The sequence below is a fragment of the Mya arenaria genome, chromosome 2 (assembly GCF_026914265.1).
Source record: "Mya arenaria isolate MELC-2E11 chromosome 2, ASM2691426v1".
NCBI lineage: Eukaryota > Metazoa > Mollusca > Bivalvia > Myida > Myidae > Mya > Mya arenaria.
The window spans coordinates 70,599,323-70,627,178 of NC_069123.1; the positions used below are offsets into that span (position 1 = coordinate 70,599,323).

The 27,856-nt window shown below is 33.7% G+C and overlaps 2 protein-coding genes across 3 annotated transcripts; one reads left to right on the top strand and one right to left on the bottom strand.

Moving 5' to 3' along the window:
• Positions 1-765: 765 nt before the first annotated feature.
• LOC128208731 (outer mitochondrial transmembrane helix translocase-like) lies at positions 766-9,876 on the bottom strand. The gene is made up of 9 exons (XM_052912282.1): positions 9,537-9,876; positions 7,214-7,255; positions 6,871-7,048; positions 6,534-6,602; positions 3,752-3,840; positions 3,376-3,418; positions 2,920-3,116; positions 2,340-2,539; positions 766-1,894 (listed from the first exon to the last, which is right to left on the bottom strand). The coding sequence occupies exons 1-9, from the start codon at positions 9,837-9,839 to the stop codon at positions 1,774-1,776; spliced, it is 1,242 nt and encodes a 413-aa protein (XP_052768242.1). The 5' UTR covers positions 9,840-9,876; the 3' UTR covers positions 766-1,773.
• LOC128208714 (DNA-directed primase/polymerase protein-like) lies at positions 8,838-27,740 on the top strand. Of its 2 annotated transcripts, none has more exons than XM_052912273.1 (16): positions 8,838-9,098; positions 16,647-16,728; positions 17,435-17,518; positions 17,751-17,829; positions 18,250-18,350; positions 19,105-19,151; positions 19,371-19,462; positions 19,722-19,795; positions 20,298-20,371; positions 20,995-21,321; positions 21,757-21,919; positions 23,053-23,138; positions 23,636-23,837; positions 24,064-24,146; positions 24,826-24,978; positions 25,541-27,740. In XM_052912273.1, the coding sequence occupies exons 2-16, from the start codon at positions 16,664-16,666 to the stop codon at positions 25,624-25,626; spliced, it is 1,716 nt and encodes a 571-aa protein (XP_052768233.1). In that variant the 5' UTR covers positions 8,838-9,098; positions 16,647-16,663; the 3' UTR covers positions 25,627-27,740. The 2 variants fall into 2 exon arrangements, with proteins under 2 accessions (XP_052768233.1, XP_052768226.1); XM_052912266.1 differs by lacking the exon at positions 8,838-9,098 and adding an exon at positions 13,875-13,909.
• The last annotated feature ends 116 nt before the right edge of the window (positions 27,741-27,856 follow it).

Consider the following 27,856-nt stretch of genomic DNA (forward strand, 5'->3'; position numbering starts at 1 on the left):
TGGTAAAAGGCCAGAGGCCTTACACAGGTCTTCGTTGATCTGTCAAGACTATTTAATACAATAAAGACACAGAACTATATGCACAATGATAACCAGTGTAGTGACACATGTCTCAAATAGACAATTATTTTAGCATCACTGTTTTAGAGCTATATAAAACTGATGAATTCGGAGTGTGAACATTTTGTTTTAATAGTTTGTGACCTCGACCTTTGTTCTCATATTCACACTCCACCTTGTCTCTTGGATCAAAATGTCATTCCACTTCAATCAATGTATTCAGGTCTTAGAACATGTTAAGATGAAATAAAACAGTGTCATTGACATTAAATAGCAAACATTACATGTTCCAGTCCAGTCATCTGTCAGACACCTTGATTCAAATATTTCCAAGAGTAACTTCTATACCAAGTTTCATAATGATTTAGAGTGTTCAAGTCGGGGTGCAAATATCATTAGGGCCACCTGCATTTGGTGGTCATATAATACAGTATTTGTGCATGTACGAACATGTATATCCACAAAGTAACTATGGTAAGGTCCCATGTCTCCTTAGTTAGTGGTATAACACTTATACTACTTCAGTAAATAGTAAATACTACTGCACAATAATGTGCAGTGCATCTAAAATTGTAGCAATCACTACGTATTTAAAATGAATGTGAATATTTAAATATACGTTTGGTACATACATGTTAGTCTTACCTATATTTTGCTAGCATATTACCACTGTACAAACTGTTAAGAATACAAAATCCTTGAACATAAAGTTTTGATATTTTATTGCATCACAGTCATTGTGCTAAACAAAGCCTGTATATGGCTGTTCATAAAGGAGATTGGAAAAAGTGACAAGACCTACATGTAGAACTGTTACACTCAGACATTTACTAACTCGGATAATCTCCAGGCCCCAATTTCTCGAAACTTCTTAAGTCCCTTATAACAGGATTAAGCTAAACTCACTATTTTTGTTGTTCTATAATATGCGTTATATTTACTTCTTTATGAGTTTTTATAAAATATATAAGAAAAATCTGTATGCTCATTTGAAGAAACCATTTTTCATTTATCAAAAATTATTAGTAGTATGTATTTTGGCTGTTTGAAATGAGCGACTTAAGCCTGTTAAGCTTAAAAAGTTTCGAGAAATTGGGGCCTGGAAATGACATTTCTGTATCAAAGCAAACACATTCAAATATGACATTTGTTTATAAGTACAGGAATGGCATATATTTATTAATTGTAATGAGTGGTCACAACCAATAAAATATGTGTGGATTTGATAGTTTACTTCACTGAATTGTGAATATATTTTTAGAAAAAATGGCAAATCATTTCATGTTAAATGACCAAATTTAATTGTAAAAGATAGTTGTAATAGTGTAGTTTGCGTTAACAGAAGAAATCATGCTCTAAATGAACACTAAATGTTTGTGTTTTACAACTTTTTAAAAAGTTATACAATTTGAACTATCAACAAAGCTGATGTTTAATTTACTTTGGCCCTGTTTCCATAACAACCCTGACTCACATATAAATACTATACTCTTCTCAGCCAACACATAAATTAACAAAGCATCACAGACTGATCAGGCTTATAGCCATTCCAGTGCCTTTAGGATTCTCCAACAGGCCTATGGGTTTTTATAGTCATTTTATAGGTAAATTTGGCCTGCACTTCAAATCATTTTGTGCATACGATATTTTTTTTAAAAATGAATAAACTTCTGCAATGAATTAAAATCATAATCTAAAACATATTTAACTATATTAGTCCAGTTGTATATTCGACACAGAGCTTGACATTGTCTGTTTGGAGTTGCGGATCTTCTTCACACCATATGTGAGGTCCGAGAGGCTGATGTTTCGCATCTCTCCTGTTATCATGTCACTGTAAAACAAGAGACAAGGTTTAACTGTGCTGCATGTACAGCTGATGACAACACTTGTTTTGTTGATCACCAGGCATAACTTCAAACTTATTAAGTCCACAGTTAAAGACCTTTACTACACATAACAAATTGGCAATAGTAACATGTGTATAAAGTTTTATGTGAATATTTTGAACGGTTATTGAATTATGGTCGAGTTTGAGTTTCCATCTTGCATTTCCAGAATATCAAGGGGAATCACTCGAAAATTAATTATGCAAGAGCTACAAGTCTTGCTTCAAAAATGGTTATGCATACGTTCACTGGTAAATAACATTTTTCCCCCCAATATCTATTGTACCACACCATTGCATCTCATTATAATTCTAAAATGTATTTTATTAAATATATGTAGATACAATCACTGAATTTAAGGCAAACTTGCTAACTAAACTATTCCTGTACCAGTACTCTTCCCCATGCAGTCTGCGGGCCTCTGCAACATAGCTGTGAATCCTGTTGAGTGCCGCAAGCCTGCATGCCTCTTTGATGTCACTGCCAGAGAACCCGTCTGTGAGGTCACCGAGGCTACCATAGTCAATGTCCTCATCCACTTCCTCTCCCTCCAACAACAGGCTCAGAATTGAGACCCTCTGGGCACGCGCCTGACATAAACACAAACAAACATTTTTCTCCAATCAGGGTTATGTTATACACTTTTTTCTCTAAAACTATAGTATATATTTTTAACTACGTAAATGCTTCCTATCAAGCAAAAAAATCATGACTGTTTAGAGTACATACTGTCTGTACCGGTGATGTTTTAAGGAATATAATGTAAAAGTGATCCATAATGATTTGTACCAGTAATTGTTGATATGGCTGATAAGATAATCTGTCAAACAAACAAGAACTGTTTACCGGTAGGTAACTGTTTATAAAAAAGGATGAAAGAGTGTAAATGGACAGTCAACAATTACTCTCCCATGAAGAAAACATGCTCTCAAACAAATAATAAACAAAACTATAAAGTTAATACACATACAGGCATGCCAATCCTAAACGTGCAGGGCATTCGTCTGAGAATGGCAGCGTCAATATCATGCGGCCGGTTGCTGGCCCCCATAATCATCACCTGACACTTGGGATCAGTGATCAAGCCATCCCAGAAACTCATAAACTGGGTCTTGATCATCAAAGTCGCTTCATGGTCATTTCCTGACCTTGAACGTAGGAAGGAATCTGTGGAGGAAAGGGGAGATATTGCTGGAAAATATTTTATTTCAAGCAACAAGACCATTGCAAACGAAAGTAAATGCTGAGCCAATTTTCTCAGTTGGTCAAGAGGCCAGGTTTGAGTCTATTGTTTGCATACTGATGGTGATATATGTTGGCAAAAAGGCATTGAAAGTTTTATAAAAAAATATATATATACAAAAAAAATATGATGAGATAGTAAAAAGACATAATATAACACAAAAACGTAACTTTCTTGACATACCAATTTCATCTATGAAGATAATGGATGGCTGCAGTTTTAGAGCCTAAAATACAACAGCAATAATTATGATTGTGATAAAAAATTCAAAAGATATCTGTTTGCACCAAACAACAAATTACAATTATGTGATTTACCTAAAACTGGTATAATATCATTATGTCTGCTTAGATACACAGACCAATTTTACTTTAAACAAACTTCAAAGCAGACACATTGTCATTCATATTATCAGAGATTACATTTTTATCGATCAAAGACATGTATAATTAAACCAGAAGTTTGCCAAAAGTGACTTGCCAAATATATGGCATGTAAGAAGTGTACAAAAGGTACATAAATGTACATGTAAATTACATCAAACTGTGATAATATATACCAGAGAGAAGACAGCCTCTGCCCGTTTCTGTGACTCGCCATACCACTTGTCCACCAAGGAGGAAATCTGTAGGTTGATAAACCTTGCTCCTAGAACAACACGGTGGCATTAAGTATTAGTTTAACAAGAGCTGTCGAAGGACAGTGCACTCGATTATACACCACTTTGTCTTAACAAGAGGCCCAAAAGGGCCTATGCTCTACTGGCATGGCTTTTGTGGTCATATCAATCCAGAGCATGTATGTATGGGTAAAAGGCAACAGACATATAGTTTATGTTTTATGTTTGGGTTACCTGAAAACGTAGCACGTTCAACATCTGAGCCCAGAAAGTATTGTAAGCAGATTAGTTGCATGAACTGTTTTAATATGTGCCAAGTAAAAGTCATCTGACAAAAAAAATGCTTTCAAAACTGTACTCATAGTAAAAATGTCTGTAGTTTTAAAAGTTAAAAAAAGTTGGTCAAAAGGTCAAAGTCAAGGGCATCCTAGGACAACATTGATCAATTTGAACAAACATTCACAATCATTTGTGCTGAGATGGATGCACGAACACACAAAAAGATTTTCAAACCTTTCCAGATTTATGTTTACCAAACCTGTGAACCCTGGGTGTGGCCAGCAATGACACCAGGTGCATAACTTAAACATTCACAACCAATTTTGTTAAGATGAATGCACAAACTACAGAACTTAAAGCTAAAAAATGGCCTTTAGGCTTTCAACAAGAACAAGGCAGAGTAATTCACAAAATCAACTGCAGAAGCAAAAAGCAAATTGTCTCTCAAAATCCTAGACTTGCAAATTGTCTCCCTTAACTCTAGACTTGAATTTACATGTACATGTAAACTTGGCTAAAAATAGAATTCACTCATGCAGACCTAGCTAAAAATAGAAAGCATTTCTTTTTAAAACTTTCATGGCCCATAATCTAGGCATTCATGGGCGGATCTTGCTGGTTTTCGAAAGGAACCCAGCTCTAATGGATATCTAGATACTGTACAAGTTTCATTGAGATACAATCAAAACTGAAGACTGTATCGTGTTCACAAGCAATTGTTTACAGACGCAAGAACGCACGGATGCACATACTACGTACACATTACCATCGCATAAGCTCTTCTGGCCTTTGGCCAGTAGAGCTAAAAATGAATACAAAAATGATGCAATACGTGTTTTCCAAAAACAATAATAAAATAAGACGAATTAAAAAGTAAACAGTATGACGAAAGCAGGCTTTCAATGATTGACAGAAGAATTTCAGCCTTCGTTGTGAGGTTCGGTTTTAACTCTTTTTTTTTCTATTTGTATTTACAATGACCTTGATCTTCATACTAGGGGCCCAAAATGCAACCACAAGTTAAGCCTCAATTAACTCTTCCTACATATCAAGTTTGGTCAAAATATGTCAACCCTAACTTAAGTTATTCATTACCAAATGGTTATCAATTTTTAGTAACAGTGACCTTCACCTTAGGAGCCCAAAACGCAATCCCATAAAAAGCCTCTAGAAACTATTCCTATATACCAAGTTTGGTCGCAATATGCTGGTCACCCTAACTACAGTTATTCAGTACCAACTGTTTTTTTCTATTTTTACTAACAGTGACCTTGACCCTAGGGGCCCCAAATGCTATCCCATGAAAGGTCTTCATAAACTCTTCCTGTATACCAAGTTTGGTAACAATATTTCAACTCATACTAAAGTTATTCATTACTTACCATTTTTCTATCGTTAGTAACAGAACCCTGACCTTGATCATGACTCTCTGAGCTCCAAACACAATCCGGTGAAAGGTCTCTATAAACTCTTTCTATATACCAAGTTTGGTTGCAATATGTCAACCCTTACTATTAAAAATTATTCAGTACCAAACACTTTTCTATTTTCAATCTCCATAAACTCTTCAAAAATACCAAGTCTGGTCACCAATTGTCAAACCTACCTAAAATTATTCAATATCATAGGTGAGTTTGATGCCTCGTGCCAGCCCATCCCAAAACACCATACATCATTCTAATAACCAGGTTTCACTTTTGTTAAAACTTATAAATTTGTGCCTGTCAAAAGAAGAAAAAAAGAAGAAAAAGACAACCAAGGACCATCATTTGTGTTTAGAGTAAATATGCAGTTATACAACCTGATTGTGTGATGGATTTAAACAACTGTGTGAAGTATTCAGTCAATTGAATGAAGGGTATAAAAGAAATTATTAAAAATCCTAACATGTCCTTACCAGACACAATGTGCCCTAAAACTTTAACCTAAGTTCCTAAGTCAATCAAGGACCATAATTTGTATTTAGGATAATATGGGGTTATGTAACCTCATTGTGTGATGGTCCTGAACAACTGTGTGAAGTCTTAAGTGAATTGAATGAAAGGTATTGGAGTTATAAGTGAAAATGCCAACCTGCTCTAAAACTTTAACCAGACGCCAATATGGGGGCGAGTAGTACAGCCTCCTTATTCATCAGTCAAGCTAAAAATGATTACCATAACTAAATACACAGAAAATGTTTCATATGAAATTATATATACAGTAGTATGAATATTATAATTCATGTAATTTGTAGCCACAACCTTACTAAAAGTTAACAGTAAACATGTTTCGTTTTTAAAAAAGTTTCTTTATTATAATTTTAGATTACAAGTGTACAAAATGGAATGTTGGATAATCTGCTGATTGTCATTAAGTTTAAGAAATCGAACTGCAAGGCATTGCCAAAGGATCGTTTAAATAAATAATTAATATATATTGAAACAGTCCCTAAAAAGCTTACCTGCTGCCTTAGCTGTAGCCTTGGCTATCATAGTTTTACCACAGCCTGGTGGTCCATACAGTAGCACACCTTCAATATCAATCCAGTAAAATACACAAACATGTAGTATTTTTGAAAGCATGTGGAACCAGTTGTTTACTCTGTTTTTACTTTTAATCTGTTAAAATAATTACAACTTATAATGACAGATCCATTTTCCTCAATCATATTGCAAGGTCATACATGTATGTTTTAAGCAAATTTCAAGCCTTAGGTAAATAATCAAATTAACAGTATAACAATATGATCAGCCATTTAACTGTCCACCTTTATTTCAATATTTTGTTGATTATTTTACCTTTAGGAGGTTGGACCAGACTGGACCTTTTGAAGAGATCACTGCGCCGGAAGGGAAAGATGACCGTGTCCTGTATCTGGTCAATCTCCTCCTTCAGTCCCCCAATATCTTCCCATGACACATTCATTGCCGACGGGTCAACCAAGTTGGCGGCAATACACAGCTCATAGTCACTTAACTGCAATTAAAGTAGATGCTAATTTCCATCATGAAAGTTTATTAACCACATTTGCATAGGTTTCCATTTCTACTGACTTTAAAAAAAAAAAAAATATGATAGTTCAAAACAGATTTGTATTTGCTTAAACCTCATAAATAGAAATTTAAATAACATATATAATACCTTTATGTCTATAACTCCAAGACGCCGCAGCATTGCCTCAGCCTGAAACACATGTTAAAATCTTTGTAATTTACAATCATTGGATGTTCATGGCCGTACTCTAAGGAATCTAATCCTGAATAAAAAGCGATGGGAACTATTATCTAATCCATAAAACCTGTTTGTTTCATATTTATTTTTTCATCCAATTATTATCAGTTAAACATCAAAAATGGAAAATATATGTTGTGAAAAACCTTCTAATTTAAACTTAAATACATTATACAAGAGAACAAGAACTCAGGAGGTTTCCAGCTTTTTGTGGAAAAGGACCTTCTTCACAATGGGGGAAAATTATGCTGTTTTGCATCAATGGCTATTGATATGCATGCAGATCTGAAACAGCAAAGATAGGTGAACGTAACAGCTCAGAATTGTTCACTGTTTTATTTCTGGGTCATATTGTGGACCGATCTGAGCCAAACCTTCCACTTATCTGGTCTGTATCATCTACCAATCTGGGTGGAAGTGTCCGCTAAACAGGGGACTGTTAATAGTTTCTAACGTATGTCCCATATGACGCATGCATAGTGCATTGTCATCAAGTTCATGGCTCTGGCATTAGGGATTTATCATTCTTAAAACATGACAAACAAACTTTCTACGCAACAACATACCGTAGTCGTAGGCAAAAGGTTTTTTACTTTATTTATTGAACAAAATATCATTGAATATTCGAAAACTGATTTTGACATCGAATAACAAATGTTCGATCAAATATTCAGATAATTGTTGGCTTCCATAATAAATACTAATCAAATTCATATCTCTGATCATCTGGGCTTCTCCCCATACCACTCCATCAACAGCTGGTGAAATCTACCATTGAAGATGTTGGCTCAAGCATGCTCACTGTCAGCATGCTGCTTAGTACTTTGCTGGAGAGTGAAAACTGTAGATGGTCTTCACTCACTTCAATGTTGAAAAATCTCTAATATAAAGTTGACTTGTTTTTACAAAGTAAAAGTTGACATGTGAAAGCCATCACTCAGACCAACAAATCTTAATAAAGTTTCAGAAAATGTACAATTTCAATACACTTCCATCAACATAATAGAACATAATTTTAGGCCCAAACTACGAGAAGCCCAAGGTAGGCAATAAATAATCACCATTAGAACCTGTGTTTCAAACAAAATTTCTCTCATTTCGTCAAATTTAACAAAAGAGGTCATGAAAACTGTTGCAGGCATCAAAATAAAAAATAACAACCAAATTGCCACCTGGTCAGTAATATGTCAATCTGTTTTTGACCTCAGTTATCTGTCCCGAATTCTGACACTCATATTCGGTACATGTATCAACAAAAAAGAACCAGGGCTTTTTCTGCCCATTTTGGGAAAAATATCTTATATTTTGCTTTGGGAACGGGTCCGATAGTCGGACCCGTGGGTACTATAGAAAAAGCCCTGAGAACTTACCTTAATAAAAAAACTGATCATAACACAATGATATTTTCAAGCGCTCCAGTTGTACAGATTTTGAAAATTAGAGGCCCCTGTGCCAGGGAGATGAAAATAAAATGGCCTTGGGAACCCCTAGCTACAATAATGAGCGCTCAGGGATACTCTTTTATTATTTTGACATTTCTAATGTATCCCTGTAACGCTACAACTCTACCATTTAACACTGGGCAAAAAAAAAAAATTAATATAATGCATAAATGTTGAATAATAATGACAAAATTGTTCACCCAGCAGTGATTAAACTGGATTGAATTTGTCAGAATTGTTATTTTTACATAAATATATTCTGGGTCATTAATACCGTTTTATACATGACTACATTCTATCAGATTTGTTCCAGATTTATAAATATCGGGATACTAGATAAACAATCAACATTTGTAAGTGTTTTATGATATCTGAACATGTTTGTATGGCATAATGATATAAATAAATATGTGTTTAATACTAATAGTAACCAATATGGTCCAGATTTATAAATATCGGGATACTAGATAAACAATCAACATTTGTAAGTGTTTTATGATATCTGAACATGTTTTTATGGCATAATGATATAAATAAATATGTGTTTAATACTAATAGTAACCAATATTTTCGTAGAAATTTGAATTGATAACAGAGATAATTTCAAAATTATGGTCACGAGGGTTCTTTGTGCAAGGACCACTCTTTGCTGGGATGGTGGACGTCACCAGTCTGGAATTAAAAAAAAATCGTGAAAAGACTTATTGGCGGCCATTTAGGTGGACTAGGGGAAAAGGCCCTGCTAGACATAATGTCCATTTAATTTTTAAATTGAAGAATTTTATGCATACCCTCTCTCGTGATTTCTGCTTTTCCTTCTTAGTTGGATCCATTGCATTGACCATGTAATTCACACAATAATACGTCAGACCAACTGTGGCCCCTAAACCCAGAAGTGACTTGAGAATTTGGACCAACATTTCCCTCCTTGCCATTTCATTTGCTGCTTTCTCTGAGAGTATTTCTGGTACAGAAAAAACTTCATTTCGTGGTATTTCAACGTCATGAGTTAGATCAACTTTTTCTTTTACAAAATCAACAAGCTTGAAGAAATTGTCTTTGACTGACGCAAGTGCAACTTTCGTTTCCTCCATGTTGATTACCAGCTGCTTGATTAGCGTGTTGGTATGACACTATGCTTGGTTATAATGCCATGTTAAAGATAACTATCATTTGATATATTTCTAACCTGAGATTTTTTAATGATTCATATTTAAATGAAACACAGATTTTATAATAGTATTTTATCAACAAACAATAATGGCAGAAAAAATAAAATAATCGATTTAAAACGGGGTGCGGGGTGATACAGGAATCCAGTGGATTTCACGTGAAATCCACTCAAAACGTGAAATCCACTCAGAACTCAGTTATTTTAATTAATAATTTATTTTTTTTGTATACATATTAGAAAGTGCCTCATGAAGGGTTTATATTTCAAATTTTATTGAAATTGGTCAAAAAATAAAGAAGTTAGAGCAATTTTTCATTTTTTCCAAAAATAGATCGGAAATCGCGGTGAAATCCAGATTCCGATAGGTGAAATCCACTCATAACTCATTAATTTTAATAAATAATTTTCTGTTTTTGTACAATTATTAGAAAGTGCCTCATAAAGGGTTTATATTTCAAATTTTATTGAAATTGATCAAAAAATGAAGAAGTTAGAGCAATTTTTCGAAAATAGATCGGAAATCGAGGTGAAATCCAGTTTTCGAGAAGTGAAATCCACTCCTAACTCAGTTTTATCAATTAGTAATTTTTATTTTTTGAATACGTTTTGGAAAGTGCCTAATAAAGAGCTTACATTTCAAATTTTATTGAAATATATCAATAAATTGATAAGGCTTTATCATGTGTTTATATTTCAAAAATTATTCAAATTGATCCAAAAATAAGAAAGTTGTAGACCTATTTTGAAAAAAAGATCGGAAATCGAAGTGAAATCCACATTTTGACAAGTGAAATCCACTTTTTCAGACGTGAAATCCACTCATAACTCATTTATTTTTAACAAATTAATTTTTCTGTTGAGCAAATAATTGAAAGGGCTTCATAATGGGTTTATATTTCAAATTTTATTCAAATTGATCCAAAAACAAGAAATTTGAAGTAATATTGTGAGGGCGTTTTGTTGTGTATGCATAATTGTTTATTTTTTTCATGATAAACACAATATCCATACACATCCAGGCCATACCACGTGGAGGCGCCCTCAATCATGGCCCTTTTTTACTTTCGAATTTTGAAAATCTTAAAAATTTAATAAATAATCCGAATATTGTTTTGTATTATTTGTTTATGCCAGACATTTATTTATGGTTATTTATACATGTACATTGGTTGATATACGTAATCATAAAAATAAATAAAAAAAGAAACAAACAAATACAACAGAACAAAGTTACACCAAGTGAAATCATATGTTTAACTTGGTTTACAATAATGAGAGATAATGAAAAGGTATGTTCACAACATTACACAAAATAAACAATTTTCTAAGCAAAAAAAGTTTCAACGCACAGAGAAAACGCATCAATAATCTTGTTCGAAAAAGTGTACAATGCATTGAAATGAAGAACATAAGATTTCATAAGGACTATCACAGTGACATGGTGCACTACAAAAACAAAGGACACATTAAATACTTTCACGCCATCAGGAAACATATTACGTAATTTCACAGATTAATACGAGCTAAAAGCAATTATTGTGATGTTAGTTATAAATATGCTTATTGTTGTAGTAATAGTAGGAGTAGTAGTTCGCAAATGTGCTTATAAAAACACGTAGTTATTAATTTATTGTTGTTATATAGTTGTTGTTATTTATGTTTTCAAATGTGCTTCATTCATTCATTTAAATGTTGTAATATTTATTCATGATTGTTAAAGTACTTAAACTTATTATGAAATATATTTTTGAAATGAATAAATATTGCATTAACTCATATAAAACGTCTCCGTTTTTAATAATAAGCATATTATAAGATATGCTAAGTATATATTACACTTACCGATTCAGTGCTGCTGTGTAGTTGTACTCATCCCCGACACAAGCACACTTTATACACGCAAACTTGAGATGACGTTGGTCCCAAGACTTAAGCTCAAGCTTGCCCATTTGACAACATGTACGATGGCACCACAACTTACAATTATCACAATAAATTGAGTCAAGTGCACATGCCTCAAGGCAGACACTACACGGAAAGGTTCCCATTTTATGAACAAATACAGCAGAAATATACAGAAACAATTAATTATCCTTTTAAATATCCAAATATAATAACACAAAATACACAGAAACAATTAATTATCCGTTTAAATATCAAATAATACGTATATCCAACACTACATGTTCATAGCATAAAAAATAAAAACATAGCAATGACAATTGCCATTTCTGATACATTTTATACTTACCATATCTTCTCAAATTCTTTTTCGGCATAAAATAATTACTGCCATTGTACTAAACTTCTTTAATATTACCGCCGAGTATGTTATGTCAACTTTCTCGGATATTTGATGTATCACCTTAACCGCTAAGTGCGAAAGTAACGGCACGTGAGAGTCGTCATCCTCGTCTTTGATAGATATAGATCAAAGACAAGAGTAATTATTAAACGATATTATAGAACTAATATATTGGGTAGTGGTTACTTACAGAAAAAAACAAACCAAAATATTGCATCTCAACTGATTCAGATATTAGATCTAATGTTATATAAGATATCACGACTAAAACGGATTAAATGATACTAATGTAAGTAAATAAAACAAAAAACAACAACATTAAAATATAATCATCAGACAAACTACTACTGTATTAATATTAAGATACTTGATTGAATTTATTTCATTACACTTAGTAGATTTCTTTACCAAATATTGGATTTCACTTGTCAAAATGTGGATTTCACTTAGCTTTCAGATCTATTTTCAACATATTTATCTAACTTTTTCATTTTTGGGCCAATTCCATTTAAATTTTAAATATAAACCGATGAGAATGCCTTTTCAATTATTTGTTCAACAAAAAAAATAATTTGTTAAAAATAAATGAGTTATGAGTGGATTTCACGTCTGAAAAAGTGGATTTCACTTGTCAAAATGTGGATTTCACATCGATTTCCGATCTTTTTTCAAAATAGGTCTACAACTTTCTTATTTTTGGATCAATTTGGATAAAATTTGATATATAAACCCATTATGAAGCCCTTTCAATTATTTGTTTAACAAAAAAAATAATTTGATAAAAAGAAATGAGTTATGAGTGGATTTCACGTCTGAAAAAGTGGATTTCACTTGTCAAAATGTGGATTTCATTTCGATTTCCGAAAAATTGCTCTAACTTCTTCATTTATTGATATATTTCAATAAAATTTGAAATGTAAGCTCTTTATTAGGCACTTTCCAAAATGTATACAAAAAATAACAAATTACTAATTAATAAAACTGAGTTAGGAGTGGATTTCACTTCTCGAAAACTGGATTTCACCTCGATTTCCGATCTATTTTCGAAAAATTGTTCTAACTTCTTCATTTTTTGACCAATTTCAATAAAATTTGAAATATAAACCCTTCATGAGGCACTTTCTAATAATTATACAAAAACAGAAAATTATTTATTAAAATTAATGAGTTATGAGTGGATTTCACTTCTCGAAAACTGGATTTCACCTCGATTTCCGATCTATTTTCGAAAAATTGCTCTAACTTCTTCATTTTTTGACCAATTTCAATAAAATTTGAAATATAAACCCTTTATGAGGCACTTTCTAATAATTGTACAAAAACAGAAAATTATTTATTAAAATTAATGAGTTATGAGTGGATTTCACCTATCGGAATCTGGATTTCACCTCGATTTCCGATCTATTTTTGGAAAAAAAATGAAAAATTGCTCTAACTTCTTTATTTTTTGACCAATTTCAATAAAATTTGAAATATAAACCCTTCATGAGGCACTTTCTAATATGTATACAAAAAAATAAATTATTAATTAAAATAACTGAGTTCTGAGTGGATTTCACGTTTTGAGTGGATTTCACGTGAAATCCACTGGATTCCTGTATCACCTCGCACCGTTTAAAACGAGCACACCTATTTGTTTTGACATTTTGGCGGGAAATAACTCACTAAACTGACAGTGAATATCGGTATGTTTTCAAACAAATGGTGCTATTTTTTTAAAAACACAATATCATTGGTGTTAAAATTCGTTATACAGGAAAACCCTCTTTTCAAACCACCGATATGGTTTTGAGAAAAAGTACTTAATAGCGGGGTGGTCACATTACTGAGTTTGTGGTGGTTAGGTTTATGAATCATTGAATGGTCAACAGGTGGAATTCAATTACTTGGTATTAGTAATATGGGGCTATAGGGATACTATTGAAGCAGAGAAAATATTAAAAGTTATATCATTTATTAATTTACATCATAAATTGTTCAAAAAATACACTAGTAATAATGTACTAGTCATTCTAAAATGCTGTCCAGGCTTTTTTTTAATGATGCTTGCCAGGCAACCATCATTAAAAAAAGCCTGGACAGCATTTTAGAATGACTAAAAGAATAACATGTATCAAAGCAACATATTTTCACTGTCCTGTATTTATATTTTCACAGTAAGCATGTGAAAATCCAGTCAAAAGCATTCAATCAATCAAAACCCCATAATTTTATTATCAAACACTTCCGTGTTTTTCACTATAATCTTGGCCTCTATCATAAAGCGACAAGTTTACTAGCCACAATAATGCGCGTTAAGGGAACTTTTTTTAACATTTGGATATATTCATTTTGTTCCCTAAACGCCACAAGTCGACTGATTCATACCAATGTAAAATATATTCTTCAACTGTAACTCCAAAATTCTTAACACTTCACTGTTAAATAAAAACACAAAAGTGAAACATTAATTATTTACAGCCAATACCTTTCTCTTATAACTCTTAAGAGTTTCATGAGACACTAATTCATGTCAACAAAGCATCACCATTTTCAAACTATCTAGCAGGTGCCCGTTATCTTTCTGCTCAATATACTTAGCGCTGGGATTTGTCATTTTTGGCTAGGAAAACAACAAATGGGATATGGCTGCGTAGAGTCTCCAAAACAAAAATCGTCAAAGACTCTGAAGAGGCTGTTTATATGAACTTAGCGACTACTGGTTGTCAATTGAGGTGTGAACACAAGCATGTATAGTAACAAATTGTCTTTGGTCACATTAATGGATCAATTTAACATGCAATTCATTAAAAGGGCCTGGATTAATAGTTGTGTTACTGAAAAACAGGGTGCCTGTTTTTCGGGGTTTGCGACCATTGAATTATAGAGGAAAAAAAATTGTTTTGAAAGAAAATGGGTTTCAATTAGCGGGTTGGTCGTGAAAAAAGGGGTGGTCGCATTTAGGGTTTTTACAGTAATTACTAATATAACACACATTTTTATAGAATGATTTCAGTGGAATATTATCAATAAGCAATAATGTGTTATATTTTTTATATCGATATGTTTTCCTCTTCTTTACAAACCTGGGAGTAGAATTGGTCCTAGACAAAACTGTCTTAATTGACTTAACAGCTACACCACCAACCTAGTCCACCTAAATGGCTGTCAACAAATCTGACGATTTTATGACCTTGTGCGATTGGCAGACTCAAGACATAAGAAATCTCAAAACAAAAAAAGTATTGCTGACCTCTCATTATTGTAGCTAACCATGTCTTTTTTTCAGAATTTTCTATGCGCCGCGATATATCCTTACCCCTGACCCTATCTGTTTAAAAAGCATATCTCATGACACATTTATTAATATGATTTGGCCTGCACCAAGTCCACATTGTACACAACACTGCAAAGTTGAATTAATGGAAATTAAGGTAGCTGTAAATAATTTAAGATGGCTACAGTTAATTGCTGTTATTGTTTTTCAGATCCACTTCTGAGAAAATATTTGATTGCCTTTAAACATTTTGTTTTGCAAGAAGTTTACTTACCACAAGAAATGCAGTCAAATAAATTTGCCCATGCATATCAGAACACGACTATTGCTCTTGTTTGATTATATCATGACTGAATAATGGCATTTTATTTTGATATAATATGAACATGGATTAATATGTTACACTCTAAACAGGCTAGGTTAGTATTGTTTAAGAGTTTTAGAATATCACAATTGAAAGTGACTGGGTTCAAACATGCGTTCAAAATTCACAGCGCACAGTTGAAGGCCTTCATGCATTGTTCTCTGTGGAAAATTCCCCAAAAAGTCACAAGCTATTTTAATCACCACTAATAAATATCATATAGTTATACGCTACATTGTATTGATCATTCGTTGTGTAAAATGTCAGCTTTTTTACGATGAAATACAAATAGAAGCAATATACGAGTATCATTATTATAAACAAGTCAAGACAATGTTCATTTGCGTTTACACACACATTAACAAAGATTTCACTGGTAAGAACTTTATGATACTTACAATGTACATAAGAATAAAAAGAACAACTGCTGAACTAGTTTTTCTCTATGTGACACTTTAACTATGCTTGTAATATTCATAAAGTAGTAAATAAATTGAACACATAACAAATCATAACAATGCAATTTAGGATAACTTTTTAAACAAAAACTAAATTCAATTTAGTTTTCTTAGTTGACACTTGAAAGCCATTCTGCGAACGTGGTACAATTTACAGTCTTCTTTTTCGTACCTGCGGCACCTATTATAATAACTGCATGTCACGGTAAGCCGCATGCAATGTTTTTGGAAGTCGTAAGCCGTAGCATAAGATAACAACTTGCCACCGCTTTGGCTACTGTGGAATTTTTCCCCACCATTTTATACTGTTTTTAAAATAATTTCATTAATGATAAATTTTTCAGGGAAATGCAATGAGACCATGGAAGACATGAACAGTGGAACATCATTGACAACATCCAGCTTTTATGGAGCAAAGAACAAAAGGTAATAGCACTGATTTGTTTAATGAATTGATACTGGCTTCTTTTAATTATTATTAAAGTTTACTTATTTTTTAAAGTTTACAGCTTCAAGGTAAGCTGCATTCTGCTAGATGGGTAACTGCCTGACATTTGGAACGCATTTTCATAATTTCTGATATCATTTAAAAATGTTAGTTAATCTTTGGCCGTTTTCAGCAATAGAAATATGTTTGTGCATGAGCTGAAAATGTTGTAATTAAATGTTGGGTTCACAGCAGCCTACAAAATTTCCATCACACACTAGGTGCAATTAAACCATTCTTTTATTACATGAAGATTCTTCTATTTTACCTTATGAATGCGTTATTTAACCTTTGTACAAACTCTTAAAATACAATGTAGCAAGTGAAAAATTGAAAGGTTGTATTATAAAGTATATCAATGTTTTCTGACAAGTTATACTTGAATTTAGCAAAAAGTTTTAACCTAACTTTTGCTTTGGTTGTACGGCATAAATGTGCTGAATTTACAGGAAAGGGACCAAGGTGCACAGAGAAAACCCTCTTGTCAAGCCTATTGGCACCAACCAAACTCAAATATACCAGGCCGTGACTACATGTCCCTTTTCATAAAACAATGTGATAAAAATGCATTTTCATCTAAGAAGAGATAAGTAAAAATTGACTATCACTTGTAAACAGTGGTAATTTTGACTTGTGAAATTTCAGAAAATGGATGGGTCTGCAGAACTCAATAGAGACCATGGAAAAACAGTTTAAGAAAGAGAAAATTCCTAAACCATTTCCAAGCAGGTAGAACAATTTATTCATTGCTTTCACTATTTCACTTATTGCTCTATTATTCTACAATTACGTTCCAATTTCAAAAATGTCATTTATTGTTTTTTTAGAATGGAAAGGTTATCAAAAAGGGATATTATGCAGTTTCTTATAAGTCTATGGACAAAATGTCTATGCCATGCATAATAAATAAAATGGTCATCAATTTAATATTTTGTTTAGCTCATTTATAAAATCATTTCAGGATTCTGGGACCCTCTGTCAAGTGGGAAATTTTCTTCCGACAGCAAGATGCTTTCAGCTACAGCAGAAGTAAATCCAAGGTGAGTGCTTAATGTTGTTTGTTTGTTCAACATTGATGACATACTCTTTCAGGTATATAAAAAAAGATACCGAATTCAATTTAAAATGTCCTGAGGTCAAGGATTACCAGTGAAAGTGGTTCTTTACATGCTAGGTGTAAAGCACTGATACATGGGGTACAACTTTCCTTGTTTAAACCAGTACTGTGTACACCACTTTTCCAAGTACTACGCTTTGAATGCTGAGCGCCAAGCAAGGGAGCTACTTTTAACATCTTTTGGTATGACACGGCCAGGGATTGAACACAGTCCACCTGCTCCATAGGTGGACGCATTAACCGCTAGGTCACAAAAACCTTTATGAAGATTGGGTAGCTATCTATTGTAAATTAAAATATACCAATATGAAATACAAAGGGTTATCCTGTTTGTTTTGTTTAGGATCTACATGTATTTGCCTTTGAGAGTGATTCATTTGAGGGTAATTCTGGACAACGCCTCTACCTCGCCACAAGCTATCCAGTCTTCTGGCATTACTACAGGTTTGCACAACTGTTAATGGTGTCATTTACAATGGACTTACCTTTTTATTTTATATTTTGTATTTGAATCATCCATTGTCTGGTTGTGAAATCAGATACATGTATAGTCTGATGAAAATCCAATCGATTTTCTGAAACAAATTTATGGTTAGAAACCAATACTGCTGTCTATTTTAAGAGGCCATGAGAACACGTCCCAGGTGGGGATCGTTAGAGGCCATGAGAACACATCCCAGGTGGGGATCTTAAGAGGCCATGAGAACACGTCCCAGGTGGGGATCGAACCCTGAAACTCCTTGGTGAGAGATTCACAACAACATATACGTGTTACTGAGTATTTTGATAAATTTGAATAAATCAATAGCAACATGAAATATCTTTAATTAATGTACTTATGTTGTTGTTGTATATGTATTCTTATTCGCTATACCAAATTCATATTTAAAGATGTATTGATTCATCTGAAAACACTATATATTTGTATATTTATTTGTCCACATAGGACATGTCCTTCTGTTTATTCTGTATATCAATCTTGACTCTTTATCACAACACCACCTCAATCTTTTCTTTCCCTCTATTTATGTAGTTCAGTATTTTACAGTTGTTTTTCTATAGTCCTGTGTATGATAAAATTGTATGTACAAGTTCAAACATGTATTTTATTTCTTATCAACACTTATTAGTACATGTCATTTTCTAAGAGAAATTCTTGTGATGTTTGACTCATCAGTTTGAATGGTGACTTTTGCAGTCAGATGGATGATGACAAAAGGCATCATTATGAAGTTATACCTGAAGGTGAGGGCTGAGCAAGTGTTTAACTATGTGCATGTGTTTATTGAAGTCTTCACGTTTGTTTAATTGTTTTGTTGATGACAACCATGGTACTTTAATTAAGGTTGCCTTCTACAAACATCTACAATATTTTGAATATTTCGTTGTTTCCACTTATTTTGGCGAATGGAAAAAATATTTACATTCCTTAATTCCGAGATAGCCTTTTCTTACTGTATACAGGTTGTGTGTGTAAGCTGTACTTTGACCTGGAGTTTGACAGAACCCTGAACCCTGCAGCTGACGGTGATGCCATGGTGGAGACATTCATTCAGGTAGCTATTGTCCATTTGTATTGAAATGCAACAAATGGCACCCATGAAAGTATGTGAAATTAAATACAAATAATTATAATGGATGGAGGAATCCTTGCAATCTCGGCAAAAGTACTTCATTAATCATTTCAGGATAGATACAATATTATACACCATATCAAATGCTTGTTTATTTCAACAAAATAGTTAAAGTAACTAGAATGAAATTTTGTATACTGGTAACTGAGCTTATTGTTTTTAAGTATTGGTGTGTTTGCAGGTAATTTGTGCTGGACTTTCAGAAGAATATTCACTCATTGCCACACGGAGAGAGGTACTGGATTTGGATTCAAGGTACTCAGTCCTTGTATGTTTACTGTGTTGTATGATATAGTTTGTCTGCAGTGTAGTTGTTTGCTTTTTAAGCCATTGGGATATCAATTTAGTTTGACTTACTGATTGATTTGAATTGGAATGCTGCTAAAACTTTTGCTTAGGGGTGTAGGCAGTGATGCCAATGACCAGTTTCAATCAAACAAAGACAACTGTTAGCTGTTGGTAGGGGTGTAGGGAGTGTTAGATCTAAAATTACTGTCGAGGACCAGTCTCAATCAAACCAAGCCTGCTCTAAGCTTGTACTAGAGGAGCTTAGGCACTATTACAGCTAACATTTCTGCCAAGGAACAGTTTGTTGAATTCTGTTGAATGTACCAGTATTCCAAAGGATCCCATAAGGATTAGCATTATCTATTTTGTTTTCATTGCAATAGATGAAGGGCCTAAGTTTTGTTGTCAGAATGCAATTGATAAAAAACTGAGTTTACAAAAAAAATAATTTGCAATTGTTTTGTTACAGCACTGAGGTGAAGTTCAGTCGACACTTGATATTCCAACTACAGAATGCAGCATTCAAAGATAATATTCATGCAGGTATATTCTATTTGCGTATAGCAAACAGGTCTTTACTGTACTGGTATATGTATGAAGATACAAGATGAATGACTTTAATAGGTTTCCGAATATAGGTACAGTCGAAACCCATTGGCTCGATATACCAGGCCAAAATACTTTGAATTTTGCGAATATCGGGCAAAACGGCAATGCTTACAAAGAGTTAATCAGAATTAGTCCTTTACATCCAGTTCCAGCCAATGAGGAAATTGAGCCAAGGGATATCAAGCCAATGGGTTTCGACTGTATACACAGTATATTCTAGTTAACATCCGCTTTGTAAGCTATATTGTGACATTTTTAAATGTGAACATTACATCTACTGACATGGTCAGTTTGTCTATATAGATGGGAACATGTGTTCAAAAGTGTACTTACTATTGTACTTCCTTCATTAACTAGTCAATGTTGAAACATGGCTATATAACTATAGCCATAACACATCACAAAGCTTTTGTGAAAAGCAGTGGTGTATAAGTTTAGGGCTAGCTCAAAACAAGCAAAAAATGAACATCATTATAGAAGCAGATACTTGTGAAAAAAAAAATTCTAGTGCAATGGTTCAATGGTTTGTAAAGTAGTATTGCTTATTTAATTTTCAGGCAGATTTGTGTCACACATTCTCTCTCAAGTTCTTCTTGCTGTTGAACAAGGAGATAAAGATGCAGCCCTTGCACAGAACATGAACAATGTGGAAAATAATCAAAGTGATGATGTTATAGACTCGAATAATGAAAATGGAAATATACCTTGCTTAGAGTCAAAGGCTGAAGATGTTGTGAAAGAGTTGACAGTCGACGGTTTAAAAGACAATATGAAAGAAGATAACTGTATGAGAAACAAATTGCTGAAGACAGTTTCATTAGCTGATCTCGGCTCACTTTTCGTACAGAGCAAACATGGAGAAATGGTCTTATTTTGTGATACAGGTTTGTGGCTTTAGATTATATACCTGGTTGCTCACTGTCACTGTAATGGTGTTATATATTTCATTTCATTACCCTAATAAAAGCTATTAGTTTTTCTTTAAGGGAGAAGACATTAAGGCTTTGTCATAGCCTTAGTGTTTTTGGCAATATGTCATTCATGGCCCTAACTTGAGCCTTTAAAAGATATAAAAGCATAAAGCATGGTACATCACTTGACTATAACAATACAAACAAGTGTAGTAAATCACATAACTCGAGCTGAAATATTTGTAGTGTAATGATCTACGGAGAAAGACAGACAAGGGTTAGTTTTTGCTGGTGTTGCTCTTCATGTACTTTCAATCTGATCTATTGAACACCGAATGAAACAACTACGAATGCATACTTTAATTGTCTGTGTGTAATGATTCCTTACTGTTGACATTCCTTATCCAGGTGTGTACACAAAGTACCGCAACTTTCGTTTGTTCAAGTCATCGAAACTGCAGAAGAAGAATCCCCTGAACTTGTCTGAAAAGAACCTCTACACTCCAACACTTTCCCAGGGACAGTCAACAGAGGAGGCTGTGTTTTTTTACTCCCTTATCGCCAATGTTAAGTATGTGCTTTTCTTAGTTTAGCTTATACTTATTTTTTTAGCTTAATTTTTATGAAAGCTGAAAGCTCATGAGCTTTATAGACTCATGCTTGATTTGGCTTTCAGGTAATAAACCAGCATTATTATCAGTATTATTATATATCTTAGTAAATGCCCCTGGTGGGGATTGAATCGACAAGCAGCACTGACATTTGTTGTTGCTTAGACTGTATATACACATGTATAAAAAACTGTCTGTCTTATATTACCAAACAGCTGATTTCCAAATTGATGTCTTTTGTCTATATTTGGTTATTGTTTCTGGTATTAAAGGAGCGACCTAGAGCATCGCCATCAAAAAACTTCTCATAATTTTTGAATAGTCAGTTCTTTGAGAACCATAACACATTATTTTATGAACCATTGTGAAGCCTGGCACTGTTAAACACATGCTTCAGTTTAAAAAATTATCGTTTACTAAAATGCAGTGCAACCTTTCCGTCCGTTTTTAATGGACACCTCTTTTAACCAGACATTCCAAATTCCTGCCGTAGGATTTTACCATAGGAAGTACATCATTGTAACATGTATTAAAGGAACACCACTCAAACATGGCCGCAGCACTTCCATTTATCTCTGATCCCATTAAATCATACAGACACACTTAAATACCCGTATGACATAATCCATTGACATATTTTACCAATAATTTAGGAAAATGATAACATAGTGCATTCATCATATGCCTTGTGTTGCAGAACGCTACAATATTTACACAATATGTAATTTGTTATTGTAATATCATAAATATTCTTAATTATTAAGTAAAAGGCCGACAGACGGCATTTATGGTAATTCAGTTTTAATGTTGATATACTGAAGAAAGGCGTCCGTATTTATGGGTTAACAATTTGCTTTTCCGCTTGGTCCAAATGTAAAATATTTATTGTTAATTAAATTGTATTCAAAACTCAAATGTTTTTCTACTAAAGATTTACTAAAGGGGCAGTTGAGAATATCATACTACAAAAAGTTGAACTAAACCTGAAGGCTGACCCCTTGATTAAGCAGACACCTGTCATAGGCAGGAGCATGTTTAAAACAGGTTACACTGTATCACAATCAAGCTTAAAACCTATACTTATATGTGCCAGGTATAGCAGTGCTCTGAGGGTTTTGACATTTGAGACGGAAACTGAAATGAAGCAGCAAAGGAAACGACACGACACATGCAAGAAAGGTGGTATTAATCTTGATTAAGTTTAAGCATAAAGCTTACATATGTATGATCTCATTTTAATGATAGCATTACAAATATTAACAATATTTGTCTTTCACTGGCAATTCTTCCCATTAAAATCTTATTCGTTTCATGCTTGTGTAATAAGTTGTTACAATATTACTCTTACCATACTAGTTGAGTAAATGTTACTCTAGAATGTCATCGCATCGGCTAAACTTGCTTATGTCCAGTCTCACTGGGATTTAAATCGAGGATGACATATATTGAAAAGAGATTGTGGTAACTACAGCGCAATGTGGAAATCTGTTGTAAGGTCATCATGTAGTAGAGCTATTGCTACTGTAGACAAAACAAATCGTGTAACTTAATGCATGTGTGCAAATAACCATAAAAGATGAACAAAATAATATAAGTTTTATTGTAGAAGTCAATGAGGATCTCTAGCCTATCAGCAGAAATTCCTTAAAGATATTTGAAAAAATATTTTTTTCCAGGCGAGGCAACAATTGATGGTTACAGTAAATCCCCCTACCCCGAAGTGGATGAATACATCATAAGCCTTATCACACAGGACTCTGGGAAGGGTGTTATACGACACTGGACCTACTTTCAGGAAGGAGAGCTGCTGGTGTATGAAATCACCAGATACAGATACTGTCACAATATAGGACGTCATCATAAGAGCAACAATGTCATGTAAGCCATTTTAATAAAAAGGATGTAGGAGCAAGTTTTATGTTTTATATGTTCAGATTGAAAGGGCATTACCTTATAAATGTGATAATTGTCATTATGTATAATCAATAATTAAATTATAAAAACTAACAAATGACTCTCAAAAATGTCAGGAGTTTTATGAGGGAAGTTTTATATTGTTGAAATTAGCAAAGAAAATATACTAATTAAATACAACGTACTCCAGGTTAATTGCCGACCTTCAGCGAGGAGTGTTTTACCAGAAATGTCATGACCCAGACTGCCATATGCAGAATTACAAGTCTCCAGGTATGTTCTCTATGTATTTTTTATTAGGGAAGTGCTTATGTCTTTGACAATGATAAGATAATCCACATGAAAACATGTTCCCCTTTTACTCCCAGCCTCTCACCTTAGAGCTCATTTTCATGACAATTTCTCATAGCTTCTCATTGTTTTTGGCCATAAAAGAAATGAAAAGTTTGACTGATTGTTCAGAATTTTTTAAAGTCAACAACATGATTAATGTCACATTTTAACTTTTCAAGGCATAATAATTGATCATGTGCTCATTTTCAAGAAATCAAACAAATTACGTTGAGACACTCATTTCAAACCTTTTTAGAAATATTGCAGATCACAAGGGTGTCCAGGAAATGTTATGAGTGGTAAAAATTTAACAACTGCATAAACAATATTATTTACTTTAATCAAGTTCTGAACTATCGGTCTAAAGTCCTAACACTAGCGTTGTCATCAGCGATAAAGCTATGGAAAGTTCTTACCTTTGGCCATGACGTTTATGATAACATGCAAATTAGTACATGGTTTAACAATGACATCTGTGTTGTAAAAGCTGTAACTCTGGCTTAATTGATTGTTATGATTTGCCTCTGGATCAACTTAGAAAAATAGATCACTGTTGGCTTCTGCTTCGATGTCCTTGTTGACTTAGATGATTAAATGACACCTGTTCTCTGTTGTTCAGAATGGCCGTTGCCAAGGCATGTGTTACCAGCCAGTTACTTTGATGACCTTGAGGAGGAAGGTGACAACGGCTCCAGTGACATGGACGATGAAGAACTCCTCAACAGCACACTAGAGCTGGAAAAACACCTGCAACACAGGAATCCAGACCCAGGTACCACTGTATAATAGTTGACTGCTTACTGTAGAGTTTTCTCTTCACAAATATTTGCATATCAATTATGTCACAAATTCAAACCTAGCATAATAGAGATGAGAAATATAGGTTTGCAAATGTTGGTTGGTCAAAGAAGATAGGTGGGCATTGTCAGTAGTTCTGTCTGTCTTGACTGCACAATAATCGTTTTACCTTAAGTACCATGAAACTCTGTTGCTCTTGACCAATTAGATGCCTCCTTTTTTGTAGGTTAAAGGTCACAGAGAACTCTTTAGAAAATAGATACAAGTTCACTGGCAACATTCTTATGAAATATAAGGGTTTTTTTCTTCTTGACTAAAATAATCAATGCTTTTTTTCTTAAAACACCTTCATTCATTTGACCACATGTTTTTGACAAGCAGCCCTAAGGGGGCACTCATCTTTTGATTGTTTAGATGTATGTTTAAAACATACACTTCATCTTCAGACATGTTCAGCTTAAACTGGTATTTACAGGTAGGTTTAGTTTAAAAATTAAAATGTGTCATTATTCAGATGCCGTTATATTTCTTTCTAGAAAACACATGTGACGATTTTGAAGATGGTTCTGATGAAATCATATTACAGTCAGCAGTAATTTTGGAATCTTCCCTCGGAAGATGATATTGGCGATAGTAGAAGACTCCCTCAGACCCATTGTCGTGCACCATCTGACATTAAAAGTGTTTCTTACAGGAAAAGATTTGCATACTTGTGCCAAAGGTTAACATTTTATCTTGTATGCAATGTAGCATATTATTCTTTTACATATATGTGATTACAAATTTTAATGAAGTACCGTACACGTTTTGTGCATTTTGATTCATGTGTCAAAAGGAATTAGATTTTTTTCTTCAACAACAATAATAACTATTCTCTATTCCTGTGCAAGGGCAAACAATCATAGTATTTGTGTTATCCTGTGTCACTTTTGAATTGTTATATAACACATTCTGTGATGACTGGAGATACAAAATAACAGTTTTTAGCTGTACTTGCCAAAGGCCAGAAGAGCTTATGCGATGGTAATGTGTACGTAGTATGTGCATCCGTGCGTCTGTAAACGATTGCTTGTGAACACGATACAGTCTTCAGTTTTGATTGTATCTCGATGAAACTTGTGCAGTATCTAGATATCCATTAGAGCTTGGTTCCTTTCGCAAACCAGCCAGATCCGCCATGCATGCCTAGATTATGGCCCTTGATAGTATAAAAGAATGCTATTGTGTAAACAATTGGTTGTGAACATGATACAGTCTTCATTTTTGATTGTATCTCGATAAAACTTGTACAGTATTTAGATATCCATTAGAGCTCAGTTCCTTTCGAAAACCAGCCAGATCCGACCATGCATGCCTAGATTATGGGCCTTGAAAGTATTATAAAATCAGTTCGTCTGTAAACAATTGCTAGTGAACCTGATACAGTCTTCAGTTTTGATTGTATCTCGATGAAACTTGTACAGTATTTAGATATCAATTAGAACTCGGTTCCTTTTGAAAACCAGCCAGTTATACTTTGTAAGGGATGGACTACATTTGAAATAATGCCCCTTGGGCAAAAGCTGGCCCCACCCCTTTTGACTTACTTATTAATTTTTAAAGCTACAGTAATGAAATTTTGACCATGTGAACAGTTTTGCAAACAAGCATTAATGTTGTCCTCGGATGTCCTTGACTTTGACCGACTTTTTATTTTTAAAGCTATAGAAATGAAATTTTGACGATGAGTACAGTTTTGAAAGCAAATATTTTTTACCCTCAGATTACCTTTACTTGGCACATATTAAAATAGTTCATGCAACTAATCTGCTAACAACACTTCCATGTCCTCAGATGTTGAACGTGCAGCATTTTCAGCTAACCCAAACACTAAAAGTGAACTATATATTTGTTGCCTGTTACTCAAACGTACATGCTCTGGATTGAAAATGACCACAAGAGCCATGCCAGTAGAGCATACGCCCTTTTGGGCCTCTTGTTCAATTAATGTGTTTATTCATTTGTTGTGTAAAAGAATAGTTTGGAATAGGAATAGAAAATATATACCAGTGTAATGTAACAATCCGATAGCATTGTTTGTATTTATGTACATGTCTACATGTAGTCCAATATAATTTCTTTTATTCATTTATGGCGTTTTGTTGGCTGTCTAATGCACATCCCCTTTTTTAAGAACTAGCAAGCTGTCAAAGTGTGTCGCAATAAAATAAACAACTGTATTTTAAAATCTGAAGAAAATTGGTTTTCAGCTGTAGAAAACTGATGTCCTAGCAATAGCATGCCATTGTAGACATATCTGATAGTTCTGGCTTCCAATGTTTTTTAATCTTCGCCATTAATTTTTGTCTAGCATGTTTACAATAAGCTTGACACAGTTGTCACAAAAGCAGAACTTCAGTGCGTCAGCCTGTATGTTGGTCACACAAATGTTGGCTTGTCTTGGCCACGCATTGGGGGATTTAAAGTAACATGACAAAAATGTTACAATGAGAAGATGCCATGGTGTGTGCGAAACCCATGTCCAAATCATTATGACAGGTCATTGTTAAAGAAATCTTGTATTTGGTTTGTCTGCTGTGTAACTTGGCCATGCATTTGGGGATTTGCCTTAACTATGTCTGTAGGTTTAAGGTCAACATCTTATTGGAGTGGTCAAAATTCTTTTTTGTTGGGGCTGTTACTTGGCCATACATTGAGCAGTTATAAAATATATCAAGGAGATGATGTCTAGTGCAAGACCCATGTCTGTAGTTCAAGGTGATGATGTCTAGAGCAAGACCCATGTCTGTAGTTTAAGGTGATGATGTCAAGAGCAAGACCCATGTCTGTAGTTCAAGGTGATGATGTCAAGA